The sequence below is a fragment of the Mirounga leonina genome, unplaced genomic scaffold (genome assembly GCF_011800145.1).
Source record: "Mirounga leonina isolate KUSES-001 unplaced genomic scaffold, KU_Mleo_1.0 Mir_195, whole genome shotgun sequence".
Taxonomy (NCBI): Eukaryota; Metazoa; Chordata; class Mammalia; order Carnivora; family Phocidae; genus Mirounga; species Mirounga leonina.
In genome coordinates this window covers 11,774,384-11,793,565 of record NW_023270490.1, presented here as the reverse complement: position 1 = coordinate 11,793,565, position 19,182 = coordinate 11,774,384, and the positions used below count along the sequence as shown (strand labels likewise).

The 19,182-nt window shown below is 64.5% G+C and overlaps 1 protein-coding gene across 5 annotated transcripts; it reads right to left on the bottom strand.

The window, feature by feature from the left end:
• Positions 1-4,483: 4,483 nt before the first annotated feature.
• SLC17A9 (solute carrier family 17 member 9) lies at positions 4,484-18,253 on the bottom strand. 5 transcript variants are annotated; one of them, XM_035025548.1, is made up of 15 exons: positions 18,078-18,253; positions 12,865-13,062; positions 12,364-12,503; positions 10,969-11,068; positions 9,577-9,707; positions 8,964-9,060; positions 8,634-8,730; positions 7,884-7,971; positions 7,099-7,133; positions 6,610-6,725; positions 6,250-6,305; positions 6,064-6,093; positions 5,396-5,545; positions 5,186-5,286; positions 4,484-4,661 (listed from the first exon to the last, which is right to left on the bottom strand). In XM_035025548.1, exons 1-14 carry the CDS (start codon positions 18,143-18,145, stop codon positions 5,222-5,224), a joined length of 1,371 nt encoding a protein of 456 aa, XP_034881439.1. In that variant the 5' UTR covers positions 18,146-18,253; the 3' UTR covers positions 4,484-4,661; positions 5,186-5,221. The 5 variants fall into 5 exon arrangements, with proteins under 5 accessions (XP_034881439.1, XP_034881438.1, XP_034881443.1 ...); XM_035025547.1 differs by having other exon boundaries at positions 4,484-5,286; XM_035025552.1 differs by having other exon boundaries at positions 4,484-5,545.
• Positions 18,254-19,182: the final 929 nt, after the last annotated feature.

The window sequence follows — 19,182 nt, the reverse complement described above, 5'->3', positions numbered from 1 at the left end:
CCTGTGCCCACTTCCCCCTGCGGTGGGTGCAAGGCTGCCGGATCGTTGGGAAGGAAGCAGCCCACAGGCTTTCTGCCACAGGTGTCCCAGTTCCTCTTGATGCTGGGTATTTCTTCCCCGCCGAACGGGGGGGCGCAGAGCGCTCTGCACGTGGGCCGGGCCCCCTGTGCCCGGCTTCCACGGTGCCCTCCACCAAGGACCCCCCGGGCCAGGCCCCAGGCGGGGTGCACGAAGGAGCACTGTTCATGAGCGCTGCCTCCGAGCCCCTGTCTAGTGGGGACCCCCACCTCACCAGGGCTGTGTGTGTCTGCGTGTACATGTGTGTGCGTTGATGAGCGTGTGTGCACGCGCAGGTCTGCTGGATGATGGGGTGGGGGTGATCAGGCAGAGACGGAGGCCAGGCCAAGGTCTCGAGGTGGACAGCACAGGCGGGGCCGAGAGCAGGTGCATCTGAGCAACCGCAGGCGCCAGGCAGGAAGGCTGGGAGGACACGCGGGGCCCGGAGTCCCAGCAGGAGCCTCTCCCGCTGCCCCCAGCCCCTGTCTCTGTGACCTCGGCAAGAGTCATTCAGGAGGTGGTCAGGGTGACGCGCACAGGACACTGGGGACAGAGGCAGAGGCAGAGCAGGACAGGGGTGTGGTCCCGAGCTGGCTGGTTGCATCTTTGCGGGCAGGAGGCTTGTGGCAGGAGGGGACCCTGAGGAGTCTGCAGGTGACAGGTGTGGTGGGCTCAGGATCTGCCTGCTGGGCCCCGGCAGGTGCAAGGAAACACCCCACCTGGCTCACAGGGTGTCAGGAGCAGGCCAAGCGTCCTCCCGTGCCAGGCACAGTTGTGGGTGAGTGTCGGCCCTGGCCTTCCGGCCAGCTACTCGGCCAGGCGGAGATGCAGAGCCTGGGGCAGGTGCAGGGTCAGCACCAGCCCCGGGGTGTCTCCCTCCAGCTTCTAGCCCCTACTTGAAGGACTCGGGGGGAGGGCAGCGAGGCTGCTTGGTCAGGGCCAGCAGCTCTGGCCAGGGTCCCCCCACTGGCCTCGGACCTCACATGGCCCCATATGGCTACCACCTCGGGCTCAGGAAGGGTGCCAGCTAGACTCCAAGGAGGATCAGCCTGGGGCCACTGACCCAGGAGGGGCTGGAAGGCGAAGGGGTCCAACACAGGGGGACACGGCTCCCCTGCCCCCTGCACCAGCCTCCTCAACAGCTTCTTTGAAAGTTGGGAGTGTCTTTTGTATTCCAAAGGCCAAAGGGCCACGCTTGCCTTTAATTAAAATGCACGTCCTTTAATTAAAGGCCCTATAACACATGAAGGGCATCCACTGAAATAGGACGTGTGACACAGTCATTTCCCTGCTGTTAATTACTAATTAATGAAGCTATTTCAATTAATAGCTTCCCCACCTCACTCCCCCTTTGACAGGCCCCGCTGTGCTGGGGCGCGTCCTAGAATCAGACTCCAGCTCCCGCACCAGCAGCCGTGCTGAATATTCATGCCACGACCTCAGTGCCTTTCAATTAAACATAATAAAATAAATCCCAGTCAAAGTGCATCCCAACATGGAGCTCATCTCTCCTTCCTCGGGCACCGGAAGAGGGTGACCGGATGGCCCACCGCAGATGGTCGGGACAGAGCATGGCCTGGGGAGGGACGACCTGCTGGGGGGGATGGTGTCCAGGTGTCCCCAGGGGGCAAGTGGGGACCCCCAGGGCACTGTAGTCCTACAACTGAAGGACAAAGCCAAAAAACGGGAGGGTCAAGGACGGTGGCCCAGAGAGGTGGGGGGCCGTCCACATGTTAATTACGAATCTTAAGTGGCCATTAAAGATCCTGCTTTAAAGAGACAGGGAGGGGCGCCTGGGTGGCTCAGTCGTTAAGCGGCTGCCTTCGGCTCAGGTCAGGATCCCAGGGTCCTGGAATCGAGTCCCATATCGGGCTCCCTGCTCTGCGGGAAGCCTGCCTCTCCCTCTCCCACTCCCCCTGCTTGTGTTCCCTCTCTCGCTGTGTCTCTCTCTGTCAAATAAATAAATAAAATCTAAAAAAATAAATAAATAAAATAAATAAAGGGACAGGGAGGGGCGCTGAGCGCCTGACTCTTGATTGTGGCTAGGGTCATGATCTCAGGGTCGTGAGATCCAGCCGGGCATCGGGCTCACTCTGAGCCTGGAGCCTGCTTGGGGTTCTCCCTCTCCCTCTGCCCCTCCCCCCACGCCCCCTCCAGCTCGCACTCTCTCTCTCTCCCCTTCTCTAAAAAAAGAAAGAAAGAAGGGAAAAGTGTCCCTTATGGTGACCAGGAGGGGTCGGTCCTGCATGGTCCTGCACGTGGATGGGAGATGAAGGGCGGGCACCGCGGGCGGCAGCCTGGACCCGCCCAGGAGGGACATCAGGTGGAGGCCATTGTTCCCAGAGTCGAAACTCCCACAGTCCCTGCTGCCTACTTGCTCAGGTGGGAGGACGACTCCCCTCGAGGAGCCTGTGCCCCTGAGGACCCAGGGTCCCCAGCCCTGGGGAAGGGGTGGAGGGGGCGAGCGCTGGAGCTGCACGCTGTGGCCAGTTAACGGTGGGGGCGGAAATCCCGTGTGCGGGAGCGCCCCAGCTCCTTCCCGGCCCCACTGCGGTGGCCCGCCGCCCGCCCGCCCTCGCCGCACGGCCCCCCGCACCTGGAACCTCCTTTCAACAGTTCCCGCCAACGGAGCCGAGAGCCAGGAGCACCGCCTGATGCGGGCACTGAGCAGCCAGGGCCGGAGGGTACCTGCGCGCGTTAGTGGGGGCTGGGGACCACTGCTCGGACCGGCGGGCTGGACGCGGCCCTGTCAAACGGCGCCCTCTGTTGGCTAGTTGTGGGCGGCAGCTGCCTAGGCCTCCCGAGGGGCGTCCAGGGGCCGGCTGCCCAGGCGCATGCCCGCTCCCGCACCGCGGTGGCCCGAGCTCCTCCTCTGGGCAGTGGGCGGCGAGCTGGGTTTAGCGTGTGCCGAAGGAGGTGGGCACAGCTCTACGCCCTTGGCCCTGCTGCTTCTGCCCCTGTCGCCCGGCCCGACCCTGGCCCAGGGCCCCGTCAGCCAGTAGGACCCGCCAGAGCTGTTGCCAGGGCGGGGATGTGGCCGAGCCCGCGGGCAGCAACCACACCGCCCGGGGCTGCCCTCCCACCCGGCCCGAACACCCTCTTTGCTACCAGCACCCTCCCTGCCGGCAACCACGTGCCCCAGACTCTGTGGAGCCCTGACCGAGGCCCAACATTGGCCTTGGGAAGGGGTAGGGAGAGCACCCCCAACTCCAGGAGGCATTCCAGACCAGGAACAGCAGTGCTGGGAGGAGGCCGGGCCCCTCTGCTCGGCACCAGGCCCGTGTCCCCCAAATCCCACGTGCCAGCCTCCTTCCTCCGACTTTGAGGAAGTGACCGAAGCGGGACTCAGTGTGGTGTCCAGGAGGCCTGGGGCCTTGGCTCCCCTTCTGAGCAGACCCACCATCACCTCCTGGGTCCCACATTCCCGCAGGGGCTCAAGGTCTGAGACCCTGGAAGACTGAGGAACTGCAGAAAGGGCCACCTCCTCGCTTGGGCTCTCAAAGACTTTACGGCTCGCTGTGGGTTAGAGACACCCATGTTCTCAGCAGTTTTATTCCCAGAAGCCGAGACGTGGAAACAAACCAAGTGTCCATCCACAGAGGAACGGATGCACAAAATGAGGCCCATCCACCCAGTGGAGTATGGCTCAGCCTGAAAAAGGAGGGAAATTCTGACACCTGCTACCACGTGGAGGACATTACGCTCCGTGAAACAGGCCAGTCACTGAGGGACATACTGCGTGAGGGACCCAGAGCCGTCACATCCACACGAACAGAACGTGGACAGTGGGGGCCGGCGGCTGTGGGCAGGGAGGGGGAATGCTGTTTAATGGGAACAGAGTTTCAGTTTGGGAAGGTGGAAGATCCCAGAAACAGCTTGGCACGCGGGAAGAGCTCAGCTCCCGTGTCCAAGGGCTTGAACGTGCTTGGTGCTGCAGGACGTCCACTGCGGGGATTCTCAGGGGCTGGGTTCCTCCGCCACAGGGGTCGCTCAGGAAAACCTCCAGCCGAGGAACACGAGAACGCCAGGGCCTTTGTGGTAAAGTGACATTCCCAGCGCACCTCCATAAACAATTGGGCCACAGCCAGGAGGCCAGACTCGAGTTCGGTAATCAAGAATCTTTCAGATTCTTTCTGATCCAAAGGGGGCCGCAGAGGGAGAAACAGAGAAAGCTGCCCGCCGTCCTTGTGGAGTGCACCCGGGCCCTGCGGCCCGGTTCTGTGCGTGCCCGCTGCGGGGGGCAGCCCACTGCAAGGCCGGCGGCTGGGTCCCGGTGGGAGAGGGGCCCCACCTGCCCCACCCCCGCTCCCCCGCTTGGTCGCCTCCACCTGTCTACAACCTCTGCCCGCTTCCTCGGCTTCCCCGCAGTGAGCCCAACAAATCTTTGCTGCATGTTATTCTTTTAAAAAAGGAAAGAGTAACAGTCTTCCTTTTCCAGTTTAATAGCCATCGTTTAAATAAGTCTGGGGTGATTTTTCCACATTCTTAGATTCTTTTTTCTACGTATACATCTTGCAGGATCTGTTATTAATTCCCGAGACGACCAGATCCTCTGTTAGGAGAGAAGGACGATGCAGGAGGGCTCCCTGGTCCTGCGGAGTGCCCTGGGCAGGAGAGGGACCCACAGTCCCCTTACTGCTGGCGTCAGTGGGCCCAAGGGAGGCAGAACACTTCACGAGTGCCAAGGGACCCACGGGGGATGCCGGGGGGGTCCCCAAAGATGGGCAAGGGCATCTAGCCCACGGCCCACCCACTGAACTTGGAGAAGCTGAAATGCCCCTAGCAGCCCCTAACAGGCTTCATGAGAGCTGCAGGTCCCACCCAGGGCAGCTCCCCTGGGGACACGTGGTGATGCCAGGAGCCAGTGTTGGTTGTCATGACTGGGGGGTCATCTAGTAGATGGGGGCCCCAGATGCAGGCCCAGCGCACAGGACAGCCCCCCTCACCCCACGAAGAATGATCTGGCCCCATGTGCCGAGAAGCAAAGCAGAGCAGGTCTGGGGGGAAGAGTCCAGCCCCTGCAGGGACGGGCAAAGCTCCCACCGTGGGGACCACAGGGGCACGTGGATCTACATGGAACAGACTGTGTAAAGACACAGCCACTGCTAGAAACACTAACTCCACTCACCCCTGACAGTCCACACACCCTGAGGGGAGGGCACGATCACCTCGCTGGAGAAACTGAGGCCCAGCCAGGGCAGCCCGGCTTGGCTAGGTCTCGCTTTCCCCCTGCTTACACATGTGGGGTCAGGAGTGGGAGGCTCTCAAACAGAGCCCGTCACCCCAAGGCAGACAGCACTGAAGGGACGGTCAGGCTGGGGCAGCTAGAGGTCCTCGCGGGTGGGGCTCAGGTCCACTCGCTGGGCCTCTCCCAACAGCAGGAAGGTGCACAGCCCCAGGCTGCTGACGGCAGCCACCAGGTTGAACATGGACGTCCAGGAGCCCGTGGTCTCGATGAGGTAGCCCCCCAGGCACACGCCCACGACACCTGCAGCAGACGGGGGTAGACAGGCCGAGTGCTCCAGGGCCGTCCCGAGGGCAGTGCCGAGGAGCGCAGCTGGTGGGGGGCTTCCAGGACAGGAGGCCAGGGGCGGCCTGAGGGACAGAAGCTGAACTCGGGTCCAAGCCGCCAGGCCAAGGGAGGGCCGGCGTCAGAGGGTCTCAGAAGGCCAGAGACCTCACAGGCTGCCCAGGAAAATGACCCTCACAGGTCCCTCTGCACCCCCCAGGGGGAATAAGCCCCATCATTGCCATCCAGGCACTCAACCCCGGGAACCCTGGGCCTCGAGGATTTGACTCACATCGGTGGGCCAAGTGGGGGCTGGGATACGCACCATCAGAAAAGGGAACACCATGGAAAGTGGCTGGGTTCTTGCCCTGGACCAGCTCCGTGAGCTGCACTCTCCCCTCCCCACTGGTCTGGCACTGTGGGACCCTCGATGGTGCCATGCCCACCCTGCAGGGCTGGGGCCGCCAGGAGGCACCCCAGCCCAGCCCACCTCTCACCTGCCAAGGCCCCAGCTGTGTTTGCCACACCTGCGAACAGGACAGAGGAAGAGAACAAGGACGGGTCACAGGAGGCCCCCCTATCCGGGGGCAGCCCTGGGGGCCCAGGGAGGGGGTGAGGCTGGGTGAGCCATGCATGGGTGGGGAATGCAACTTCCTATTCAAACAGGGACCAGTGGTTCTCACCAAACAGAAAGCCGGCACAGGATGGGGCCAGGTCCTGGATGTTGACCGAAATGCCGCTGTGGGAAAGAGGAAAGGGGTGACCACGGGGCAGCTGCCACCCCCCTAAGCCCAGGGCTGGTCCTCTGAGCACCTGGAGCCTAGAAACTGCCAAGTGGGTACTCAGAACCCAGCCCAGCCAAGGCCTGCCCGCCACGCTGGGGCACGAGACCACACCAGGGGCACAGCCCCACTCAGGCCATCGTGCCCACCCTGGCTGTCCCATCCCCACCACGACACAGTGCAGGAATCCACTACCAGGATGAAACAAACAACAGCGGGCAGCATGGGGCAGCTCTGGTGGGAGGGGCGCCCGGCCCTTACCTGTGGTTGAAGGTCTGCAGGCCAATGGACGCTGATGCAAATACCACGGACTTACAGAAGCTTGAGGTGTGACCCAAACACAGGGCAAAGACGCTGGACAGCCCGAGGCCCATCACCTGTGGGAGAGAGGGTGGGTGGCAGGGCATGGGCTGTGGTGGACACCTGGGGTGCCCTGAACAAGGTCCGGGCGGAAAGCCCCTCCCAGCCTGCCCTGGGGATGCGTGACACGAGGCTCCTGATAAGCCAGCCCCACTGGTCGGACTGAGAGGGAAATGTGAGTGACCAGGCCCAGACATGTGTGCCAGGGCTCAGGGACACAGAGAATCCAAAACAGAGCTGGGAGAAGCGCCTCAAGTCAGCCAAGCCGGCCTCCAGCACTGACCCAGGGCACCCTCCAAATGCTTTCTGGGTTGGGTGACTGGCGACACCCCTTGGGTCCCAGGAACCAAACAGGGGTGTCCAGAGAGACCCAACCCACCCTCTCCCTACCTGCATGAACTTCCGCACAGCGATGGTCCTGTAACCTGAGCAGAGGGAGACGGGGAGATGGTCCCATTGGCCCATTTGTGCTGAGCCCCTGAGGGCCCCTGGTGGGGTCCCAGCCGGCACGGCGGCAGAGAGGGAGCAGGGAAGGAAGGGAAGGGGCGCTCGGCTCAAGGTGGGTGTCCCGTGTCGTGCGGGAGGCGTGTGTACACGTGTGTGAGCGCGTGTGCAAGCACGTGTACCGTGCACTGGGCGTGCACCTAGAGGATCCTCTAGGACACAGTCAAGCAGACACACAGAAGGAAGGCCGCTGGGATGGTTACAAACGTGCTTTCTTCACATTTCTCCAAATCCTCTCTTTCTCCCACCATGAGTGGGTAGCAGTTTTGTAATTAGGAAAGGACTAACATCTAAGCATGTGGGTCTGTGGGCTCCTCGTCCTCGGGGGTGTTCCCTGGGGCCCCGGGACCACATACACAGCCCACCCGGACCTACGACCTCTGACCCCACCAAGTGGCCTTTCGTCCTCTGCAGAGGGTCGGGGCTGCATCCAGGCCCCGAGGAGGAGCTCCACGGTCACAGGACTCGGACCCTCTCACGGCACCCCAAACCCCTCAGGGAAACTGAGGCTGGGGGAGGCCAGCTCTGAAGGGATGGGGTCCCACACGGATGGGAGGTCCTCGGGGGACAAGGCCCCACATCCCTGTAGAACCCCCCAGGAGGGGTGCTTCCCACCCCCCAAGTGTGACAAAGCCGGGCTGGTTCCCAGCGGCCCCTTCCCCAGGGCTCACCCTGATTGATAAGATGGTCAGAGAGAAACCCGCTGAACAGACTGGCGGGAATCGCCACCAGCCAGGGCACCACGTTGAAGACCCAACCCTGCAGGGAGGAAGGAGTCCTCAGAGGGGACAGTCTGCATGGGCCAGGTGGCTGCCCACGGCCACCGATGCCCAGGAAGGCTCTCCCCGCCCACAGGCTGGGCTCTCGGGCTCGGGGGCCTCCCTGGCCCTGACTGTCCCCCACCCTGGCTGAGCTCCAGGTCCACCAGCGCTGTCTCCCTGCAGACCGCATCTCCCTTGTGGCTCCCCACACCGTGACCGGGCTGAGCTGGGGGTGCAGGCCCACCCTGGGGATGTGCCGCTTAGGGGGTCCTGGTCACCAGACAGGGAGGGTGGCCAGACGGCTGGGCTGGTGTGAGCCAAGCTGACCAGCAGGGGACACCCCTGCCTGCCCATGTCACGACCCCCCCCCGGCCCATCCTCAGAAATGACCATCCACAGACTGGCCGCTGAGCCATAGGGGCGGCTGCATGCGGTCCATCCTGGGAGCGAATGCTGCGGGGGCGGCAGGAAGCCGCCCTGTCCTTCACCAGCATGTGCCGGCCAGGGGTGCCCGCCGTGAGCTTGGGTGGGGCCATCGCAGGGTCACGAGCCCGCGGCCAGAACTGACAGAGTCCAGGCGGAACCAAGGGCCCCCGTGCATGCCAGGCACTGGCTCTGTGGCCCTCCCTCACCCCGTGAGCACCAGGGCGGCCCACCCACCTTGGAGCTGGGGAATGTCTCCTCAAAGAAGGTGGGCAGCCAGGAGAGGAGGATGAAGAAGGAGCATGCAGAGGACAGCTGGGAGAAGATGGCTGCCCTGCGGGGCGGGCGCCAGGCTCAGGGTCCACACGCCCCGGCCCCACACATGGCCCCCCCCGAGCACGCCCCCACCCCGGGGCGGAGGGCGTGGAGCTCAGGAGCCAGGATGGGGTGGGGGGACCCACGCCCGTGCAGGCTCTGGGGGGGCCGCGCGGGGCACACCCGGGACCCGCCAGGCTCCCCCGTCCCGCGGCACCCCCCACACACTGTGGCCCCGAGACACCGGCTCACCAGACGGAAGGCTTTCGGAAGAGCTGCCTCCAGGGAACTTTGGTGTGCCTGGGCACGGGCGCGCCTTGAGCCAAGACACCCAAGGCCAGGATGAGCTCTGAGGGGAGCAAGGTGTCCCACGTGAAAGCTACTCAGAATCGGATGACAGCGTCACTCACAGCCGGCCGGCGCCCCGACAGCCCTGTGGCCCTGCCTGGCTGAGTGTGGGTCCCGCCACGCCATCCTCCCGGCGAGCATCTTGGGTTGTCGGCATTTACCGTTGAGGGTCAACGCTCGTGTTGAGAAACAACGTTTCTCAGCCCTTCCCCTGCCCCCGGAGCCCCCGGGCCCTGCTTCCTGCAGTCCTCAGAGCAGCTGCTCCTCCAGGGAGCCTGTGCCTGGAGGACAGCCATCCCCGTGTGCCTGCGCCTGCCCGGGCACGGCTCTGAGGCCGGAACCTGGCCAGAGCTGGCCCGAGAGCGGGCTTTCCTCAGGCTGCAGACGGGGCAAAGCCGCAGCCCGGCGTCCTGCGTTCAGCGGATGATGAGCGGCTACTGGAGCGGACGGGCGCCAGGCCCACGCCCCTCCCCGGGCAGCTGCGTTTGCCGGCAGTCACCCACCTGGCCACGGTTACCTTTTTCACGCAGCAGGTACCTGTCCACGTAACACACCCACAGCAGGGTGAGCCCACCGGAGAAGTAGAAGACACTCGGCCAGCCGCACCAGTCCAGGAGCAGGGAGCCCACGGCCCCCGTCACCAGCGTCCTGGAGGACAGACGGCAGCGTGGCCGTGACCCCAGGCTTCACTCAGGCAAGGCGACCCTCTGAGAACCCCAACCCCGCCGCGGGAGCGCGTCGCCAGAGAAGCAGGCTCAGAAGCCCCAGTCTGAACATATTTGGTGAAGCGTTTCAAGCTTTGGGGGAGACTTCTGGATGCCTCAGACCCGGGGGATGTGGGCACAGCCACGTGGCTGTGACGTGGCATGGGGGCCCTGCCTTGCTCTAATTTCTTGCTTCCAGGCCTTCAAGTTGGCCTCCCATTGTGGTGTGGCTCCTTCTAAACTAAAAAAGGCTGCGAAGAAGAAGGGGTGGTGTTGGGAACTCAAATAAAGCCTCCGTGCTGTCCAGCTTCACGGGGCAGACAGGCTGAAATTCTGATTTCTTTTTTTTTTTTAATTTGAAATTCTCAGATTTCTAAATGCAGAAGCAACAGAGCCCAGCACAACGCCCGGACACCCGGCGGCTCCCAGGGTCCCAGACACCGCTGTGGGGCCTCCCCTCCCACACGCCCGGCCATCCGCGGACCTCCAGCCAGGACGGTTAAACGGGAAGACATAGGAAGGAGAACAGGGCCAGCAGGCCTGGGGGATGCCTTCCCCTTACAGCCTCCGTGGGCAGAGTCTCTCCCTGTGCATCTCAGCGCAAGACCCGGGCCCAGGGTGCCCGGCTGAGGCGGGATTTCAGGAAAACAGCACGTCCTTCTTTGTGCAAGTTTGCCCCATGCAGTTTATCCAGAATTCCCGTTCCACTGGGCGCCCTGGGTTTTTATTTGGGCTGCTACTGGGCCATCCACGGGCACGCCCGACCCTCTGATTTCTTGCCTACATCCTGGGGGCAGTGACGTCAGGGGCCTGAGCCCAGGGGCGGCGAGGCCCCATCTGCACAGCAACATGGCCCTTCTCCCCGAGCGAGGCCTCCATGCGGGAGCACGGGAATCACGTCTGGACCGCGCCCACTGCCCCGCTCCCCAGTGGACGGCACCCCTCTGGCTCCCCAGCACAGATGAAAGGGCCTCGGGGGAGTGGCCGCTGCCCCAGCCCACACGCCTCAAAGCCACACCATCTGCCCAGGTGCCGGGGACAGGACATGCACAGGGAGGCACTTTGCACAGGGATGGCGGGTCTCCCGCAGCACGGAACCAGCCGCCCGCATCACCCTGAGCCACAAACACGCCCACATGGCCTGTCCCTGCCCGGACCCCCTGGGCACACCCTCTGTCCCCCGGGCTCCCTGGGCCGGGACTTACCCGAACTGGGAGCCAGCCCCCACGGCACTGTAGGTGAAGGCTCGCTCGCTCTCTTTTACCTTCTGGGACAGCAGGCTGGTCAGCGCCGGGAAGTACACGCCTGAAACAAGCAGAGAGCTGTGTCCCCCGACAGTCAGCCGGGGCCAGCGATGGTGGCCAGACAGGGCTGGGAGCCAGGCTGGGAAGCTCCCCGGGACCCATTCGGGACGACTCAAGTTTGGGGTCCTTCTTGCTCACCTCACCCCCAAGGGACCAGCAGGACTCAGCTAAAGACTCTCAGCGTGGGGGACAGCTGCGCTCACGGTCGGGCCGCCAGCGCAGCCGTGGGAATGACCCTGACACCGGCCTCGGGGCCACACCAGCCCCAGCGTCCTGGCGCTCACGCCCACACTCACGCCCACTCTCGCGCCCACGGCGCACGGACAGCCCTGTGCAGCCGTGGTGCCCCACGTGACCTTGCCCTGCGCGCCACCAGCCCTCGCCCTGGGGGGCGGGGAAGGGAGCTTGGCCCCTCCCTGTTATTTCCTTACAACTTCCTGGGAGTCTACAATGATTTCAAAATCTGATTTTGCGGCTCCCTTTTCTATGCTCTTCTCTAAAAGCACCAGGAGAAGCTAAGAGGCCAGGGGGTGAGACAGGGCTTGGTCTTCGCATCAGGGCCCCGTCCCCCAGCCCACGCCAAGTGCCACCAGTCACCCAGAGTGATGGCTGCCCCTCGAGCCCCCCTACTGGGCCACAGACCGGCCTCCCAGGAAGATGGGTCAGGGCCACCTGGCTGGGCGCCCAGAGAGCCGGCTCCTGCCCAGAAACCCCAGCCGGCGTGCAACAGCCTGGTTGCAGGACCAGCCCCAGGCCACATGTGGGGCGCATGGGGTGAACTCACAGGAGCGGACTGCCCGTGAGCCAGACTGCTGGGGCAGGTCAGCAGATCGGTAGCAACGTGGGTCCCGGGGGGCTTGGCCAGGGGGCAGCCTCTGCCCAGCCTCACGCAGACACTCAGCAAGTCCCCACCGTGCCCGCGCACCACGCTGACTGCCGCCCATGCCTCTGGAGCAGCCTCTCCGGCAGAGGAGGATCCGACGTTAGAAGGTGCCAGACTTGGCAGCTCTCTAGAGAAGGCCCGGCGCTGCGGCGTCAGACCGGCCCGGGGGCCGCCCGCGGGCTCCGAGCCCCCACTCTGTGCCTGGGCCGCAATGCCAGCCCGTGGCTCCGGAGACCTCACCGCGGCCACACAGAGCCGCTGACGCCCTCTTCTGGTGTAGGCGCGCCGCACGTGGGAGCACAAGTGAGGACACGTCTGTGCACACACGTGCACGCACACTCGCCCAGGGACGACGCACTCGCCTTGCGCTCCCATGGCTGGGACCAGGGGCGGCAGCTACCAGGTAGCCCTACCTTGGAGCAAACCCGTGAGGATGCGAGAGAAGGTCATGAAGACCAGGTGGGCGCTGCCGAGCCGGGCGAGCAGCGGGGTGGCGGCCGTGATGACCCCCCAGGCGGAGGCAGACAGCAGGATGACCTTCTCACCACCGATCCTGGAGGACGACAGGAGGATGGTGACGGGAGCTGTGCAGCCGGGCGGGCAGGCGGGCCGGGAAGATCCTGCCCGGGGGAACCAGGGCCCAAGCCTGCTCAGAGCGGCCCCGGGCTGGGCACGGCTGCCTTGTCCTCCTCTGCCGAGGCGGTGGGCGGTAGGAGCACAGCTGAGCCTGTCCGTCTGTCCCAACAAGCACCCCACTGGGCTGCCGGGGGCTCCTCAGGGTGCTGGGCACCTACCCCCCTCCGACCGCCACCCCCATGGAGCTCGGCTCTCCCAGGTGATGTCCTGTCTGGGGGGGCCCTTCCCCACACCCTGCAGGAGCCGCCTCCCCCTGCATGGGGGGCAGTGCTGCTCACCGGTCCCCCAGGTGGCCGCCCACCACCTGCGTCAGGCAGTAGCCCCAGAAGAAGCTGCTGAGCACGATGCCGGCCTCCTTCTTGTTCCAGCCGAAGTCCTGGCTCATGGAGACGGCGCACACGGGCATGCTGACGCGGGCAGAGTACAGCAGGCAGGTGCCCAGCAGCAGTGTCCCTGTCCACACCTGGCATTCGGGCCTGCAGGACAGAAGGGGCTGCGTCAGGCCCGGAGGGGCAGCATGGCCGCCTTCAAACACCTCGTCCCCCTGTCCGTGGCTCGGAGAGCACGGGCCGACACTGGAAACAAATTGCTCGTGGCAGCATAGGCTGGGAACAGCCGGATGGCCGGCAGAAAGGCAGGTAAGACAAACCACACCCGGAGGATTGTACCCCAGGACTGGCCGTCAGGATCCAAGCACCCAGCTCCCATGCAGCTGACAGCTCAGCAACCCGCCCAGGGGGCCCTGGGGCTGAGACCGAGGGAGAGCCTCCCACAGAGTGGGAGCAGGACGGTGGGTCCCCAGAGGGTCCCCTGGAAAGTGGTGTCTGCCCAGCAGAGGACATTGGGCAGGCGGTGCTGGGCGGCCAGCAGGGGGACACAGCGCTGTCGGGGTGGTTGGCTCTTGGAGAACCTGGGCAGGGGGGAAGCACTGCTGGCTGCCGGGGGAAGTGGCCAGGCAGGTGTGCATAGAGGGACGGTCCTCGAAACTCCTGGCCCGTGCTCTGTGATTGTCCCTGAGACCAGGGAAGTCAGAAACTGCCCCAGCCAGGAGGACATGACAACCCCATGCATGTGGGACCCTAGTGGGGTCCTGGAGCATCACAACAAACAGCAGCAATCTCAACAAATGATGGGCTTTGGCTCCTAGTGCCGTGTGGACATTCGCTGACGGGACGAAGGCAGGACACGGACAAATGTGGCGGGAGGTACGTGGGCACAGGGGACCCCAGGTCCTTCAGAGTGACTCTGGAAATCAAGAACTGTCCTCAGAGACGAAGCTGACTTTTCAACAAGAGAGGGAGGAGCTGTGGGCGACACTCAAGCAGGTGGGAGATGGGCGGGGGCGCCCGGGGCGGGGCTTGCAGAGTCTGGGGTGGTGGGCGTGGCACCGAGGGGCGGGTGCTGAGGACAGCGGAGAGGCCTGGAAGCAAACCGGCAGGGAGCTCAGGGGTCCCGCCCGCACCAGACGTCCCCAGTGAGGCACAGGGGCAGGCGGCTGGCTCCTCCCGGGGGAAGAACGACCTCCAAGGCCTGAGGGCACCTTCTTGCCAATGGGTGGTGCCCACGCCAGGAACCGGGTCACTGGGCCTAATAAGCTGTGCCCGCCACCCCACAGGCAGGCCCCGACCTGGCACAGGGCCCGCCTCGCTGGGGGAACAGCTGACCAGCGGCACGTCGGGCTGCCCCCTCCCAGCAGGGTGGACGGCTGACCGTAGGAGCTGTCCTGGGGACTCATCAGGGGAGTGCGGGTTTGCACCTGCCGTCCGTGGCCCGCTGCCATGCTGGGGCTCTGGTTGGGGCTGTGGACTGGCCTCTTCGAGCCTGTTTCCTCAATGAAGAAGGGCTCATGCCCATGACATCTGCCTCCTTCATGGGTCAGTAAACAGCGGAGTGACCAGCAAGTTCCTGATGTCCCCACAAGGAGTTATTGTCACTGCCCAGGAGGGAGGCAAGGCAACCAGGTCCACATCCTCGGGCCGGCAGGTCCACGTGGGTCCACGCCCCCTTGCAAACCACCATGTTCTTTCCCACAGTCAGGGAGGAGGATGCACTCTGCACGACCAGGCCTCCCTGGCCGCCACCCTCCGCAGCCAAGAGCCGCTGCCTCGGACAGACCGCAGTCCCACCAGCAGACACAGTGGATGCGAGGTTGGACAGCACCTCTCAGGGGTTTCGGGGTCCCAACAGCCCAGCCTGCTGTCCCCCAGCAGACCCATAACTGCAGGCCGGGCCCCGTGTGGGCTGGTTTGGGAACTCCGGGTCCAGCGTGCCAGCCAGCCCTCGATGGGCTGTGTGCAGTAGAGAACTCTGCAGGCGGAGAGGCTGGGGCGCCGCCTGGGCCTGTCCCTGGGCTGCCATCCCTCCACGTGCACGGGGAAGAGGTGGGACCAAGATTTCCGAGGGGTGCCCTGGGTGGGACTCGTGGGCACCCCTCCGCTGCTCTCTGCACTTACACAGCAGTCCAGTGGGAAATAGGGTCCCCTGCTAAAAATATACCCAATTCTGCAATTCCAGAAGCTGGACACCAGACCCTGCTTTGTCTGAGGCTGGGGGAGGGCGCTCCTCTCGGAAACTGCCCAGGGACCCCTCGTCGTCATGCTCCACCCCCAAATGTTCCTGGAATGATTCAGAAGCCCGGACAGTGGGGCAGACCTGACAGGTGTCAGCGGCCTCCCCTGCTGGAGATGCCAGCATGGAGGGGCGGCCCGCAGGGCAGCTCACCGGCTCTCCCTCTGGGCTAGTCTTCCTGCCAGAACTGAAGACCAGGAGGTGGTGGCAGGGCAGGGGGCGGGGGGGGGGGGGCATCCGTACTTGCTCAGTGCCCATCGGACACAGACGCGGGACCCCTAGGTGTTGAGACCACTGTGGTCTCAGGCACCCACTGCTCAGGCACCCATCTCCTCTGGGGTTCCAAACCTGAAGATGACACCCCCAACATCTCCCTGGTGCCCATCCCTGGGCCTTGGCCGAACCTGGCCTGTGAGCACCTCACCCCTGGTGTCCATCCCAGGTGTTCATCCCAAGGGCAGCAGGCCTGTCGGGGACACTGCTCCTTCTGAGTAGACGTCCTGCTGGCCTTCCAGGGAGGCACAGAGCAACAGTCCAGACGGCCCGTCCGAGTCAGGCCAGCTGCCGGCCTGAGCCCTGTGGCTGCGGCTGGAGCCCCTGGGGGCATACCTGCTCGGCGGCATCACCAGGGCTTCCAGATGCCCTATGGTGGGTGGCCCCCGTGGGCCCGCAGTGTTCCTGCGCCCCCGTGCTCGGGCTCTCTGCAAGCGTCCGTGTGCCTGCCCGAGGAGCTTTATTCCTTTCTGTGGCCAAAGCTGTGGAGGGTCACCTGCATCCAGCATGCCCACCTGGCCCTCGGGTGCCTCTCACTGGTGACCGCGATAGCCTGGGTGGGAAGTCCAGTCAGAAACACTGGAAGGCCGGCTGAGGCCGACCCACTCCAGAAGGTTGGCCGGTACCTAGAATACGGTGCTGCCCCTTGGCCTCCTTATGACCACAGGACGCCAAGGAAGGCCCCTCAGCATGCAGGCAACCAGTCTGCTCTGAGCCTGTGTGGGGCCAGGTGCTGTGTGCCTCCTCCTGGGCCCCGGAGGCCCCCCAGGCCCTGAGCCGGCAGGCAGTGCCAGCTAGGCAGGCCAAGTGACTTCCTCTACAGCGGGTGGGGACACAGAACGAGGAAGTCTGGCTGCAGGTGGGGACCCGACACAGACCGCTGCCCAAGGGCTGGTTAGCACGCCAGGCCCAGACTCCTCCATCCCACGGAGGGCTGCTTGGGAACACAGGCCACGGCAGGATGGGCCAGGAAAGCTTCATCCTGCTCACTTGGACTGGTCCTGAGCCTCAAGTCTGTGCCCCCAGCTCATCAGAATGTTTCCTGTGAACCTTCTAGAACCCTCTGCTTCCTGCCAACGGCCCTGTGCATGGGAAGCATCCATGGCTAAGCAAATGTGTGGTCACGTGTCCCTCCATTCAGAAAAGGGAAATGTGCCGGCGCTGCAGGCCAGGAGAGAACACACAGGTCCAAGGCCACTGGCTGCCCCCACCCCAGGGTTGCGGCTGAGGAGTGGCGGCCCTGCCTCCCGGGACCACGAGAGCAGACGTGTGGTTGTTGACACAGAGGGCACGCCGCATTGGCTACAATAAACCACCACGCTCACTGTGACTGATATGACTGTCCACGCAGGGGTGGGGTCAGCCTCGTCCCAGCTGAGCCCAGCTCCACCCAGGACCCCACAGACCTCTGGAGCTGGGGCGACCTCGCCTGCCAAGGGCCTGGGGAGCTGCAGGTGCTCCTTCCTGAGCCAAGCACAGAGGGAAGAAGTTAAGGCAGGGCCAGCCAGAGCCATTGAAACAGAACCTGAGAGGGAAGTTTGCAGAACATTCTATAGCCCTGGGCCACAACCCTCTGCCCACATGGTCGTGGAGCCTGGCCTGCCACCTGGATCAGCACCTCAATAATCGGGACGGCGGGGAGGGAAGACGAGAGCAAGGCAGGCCGCAGGGCACTCTGGACCCGGCCGTAACCCAGAGCACAGAGTCCTGTCCCAGTGTTTGCCTGGCAGGGAGACACCCCACTCTCCACACCCTGTCCTACAGGAAACTTCCAGCTTCCGAGGGCTACTTTGAAATGCCAGCCTCTCTCCATCTTTCCCACTAGCTTTGCCCTCATCTTGCCCCAGCCTTGGCGGGGGGGGGGGGGGGGGGGGGGGGGGGGGGCGGCCTTTTAGGGGTTTCCTGCAAGCCTGTCCCTGGATGCAGGGGCAGGAATCAGCCGTCACCTACAGGGAGTGGGCTCCCCAGGCTTTCGGAGCTGGTGGACTGGCCTTGGGATCCCAGGGCCCAACTTTGGACCCAGGGTCCAGATGGCTTGGCTGAGGGTAAGCAAGGGCTGAGGCACGGTGGTCTGGGGACTCCTCAGACAGTCCCACCTCGTTCTTGGTTGCTGCGTGTCCCTGCCCTGGGGACTTCTGCATGTGGCAGTGGACGTGGACACAGAGTATAAAAAGGAGTGGGCGATCTGCCTAGGCCCCGCCCACAGAGACCTGTCCACACACACAGCTGGCAGGTGGGGGCAGGACTCAGCAACCCCCTACCTCCGACGGGCTCCCTGTCAGGTGAGTGACCCTGTAGGCTCCTCCTTGCCTTCAGGCCTGGAAATTCGTGTGGTCCTACCTGGCAGGGGTCAGTTCTAGGACTCAGAGCTGTGCCTATGAGCTCCCTCTCCGCCACCCGGGATGCTGCCCCCCACCCCCAGGCAGACCTCCTGGGATACCTCCTGCCTGCACAACCCCAGGACCCTGGAGGGCCTGGAGAGGGCTCAAGGGGCACTCTGGGCCCTGGGACTGGATGGAAGGGAGGAGGGTCCTGGGTTGGGTCTGGGTACTGGTATGCTGACTGCTAGGGAAGTGCGCAACCCCAGGTGGAGGGATGGTGGCCTCGCCCCCTCCCCAAGCCACCACCCCGCCCCACACCTTGGCCCCACCTGGACCACTGGGAGTCCTCGGCCCTGTCCCTGTGGGCTTCTTCCGGCGGCGGCGGCAGCGGCTGCATGGGGGGCGCAGAGCGTCCAGGTCCGGCTCCTGCCTGGCCGACCCACACAGGCAGCACCGCCCAAGGCCACGTGTCAGTCCCAGCGGCGCTTCCGTCTGGCGCTCCTAGGACGAGTCGCCCCCGGACGGCCACCGCGGAGGGCGGGCGGGTAGGGCGGGGCACACCACTCGGTTCCCGCCCCCCCGCGCTCTGCGGGCGGCTGTCAGGGTCCACCTCCCCGCTGCTCCTGGGGCCGCCTGGGGCCACTGTCATAGGCGGGGAGGAAGCAGGGTTACCTGCCGCAGGCTGGACAGACCCGGCTGTGGAGGGGCTGTGGAGGGGCTGGAGCCAGGTGGTCCTGGCCCAGGGCATTTGGACTTTGACCTTGGACATGTGCCCAATTGGGGGATGGTGGTGGCTTCCCCCTCCCCCCCACTGCCCTGATCACAGGGCTGTGAGCACTGGGAACAGTGAGAGTGCAAGGACAGGAAGAGTCAAGGGCAACCAATTTTTAAGATGGATCTTTGGAGGTGGGCTCCAGCCCTGTCACCCTGAGCCAGCCTGCGCTGGGCGGCCGAGTGGGCAGCGTCCATGCAGCAGGTGGCTGCGGAAGGGGTGGGAGCTCCCCACAAAGGTGTCCGGAGCATGCAGGCTCTGCCAGGCCCCAAGCCAGGCCCCCTTGCTCGTGGGGGGGGCTTCACGTGTCCACATGAAGGACACAGCCAGCACGGAAAGCGGTGTGCGTGCTGGGACCCGATGATAAGGAGTGGACTCCTGGGCGCACTGCACTTCCCCGCGCCCCTCCCCCGGCCTCAGTCCCCCAACCTCGCAGCAGCCTGGCCAACCTTCCCAAGGCTTCTCCCTGCCCTTAGAACCAAACCTGTCATATCCCCGCAGCACAGGCCCCCCCCCCCGTCCCCACCCTCCAGCCAGAGGGCCGATTCCCACCTTCCCCAGCCTGCAGAGCCAGCCCCTCGAGGATGGAGCCGACCTGCCGGATCTCCCCTGTGCCCCCTCCCCCATGTGCACAGGAATGAAGGGAGGGACCAATCCCTCTT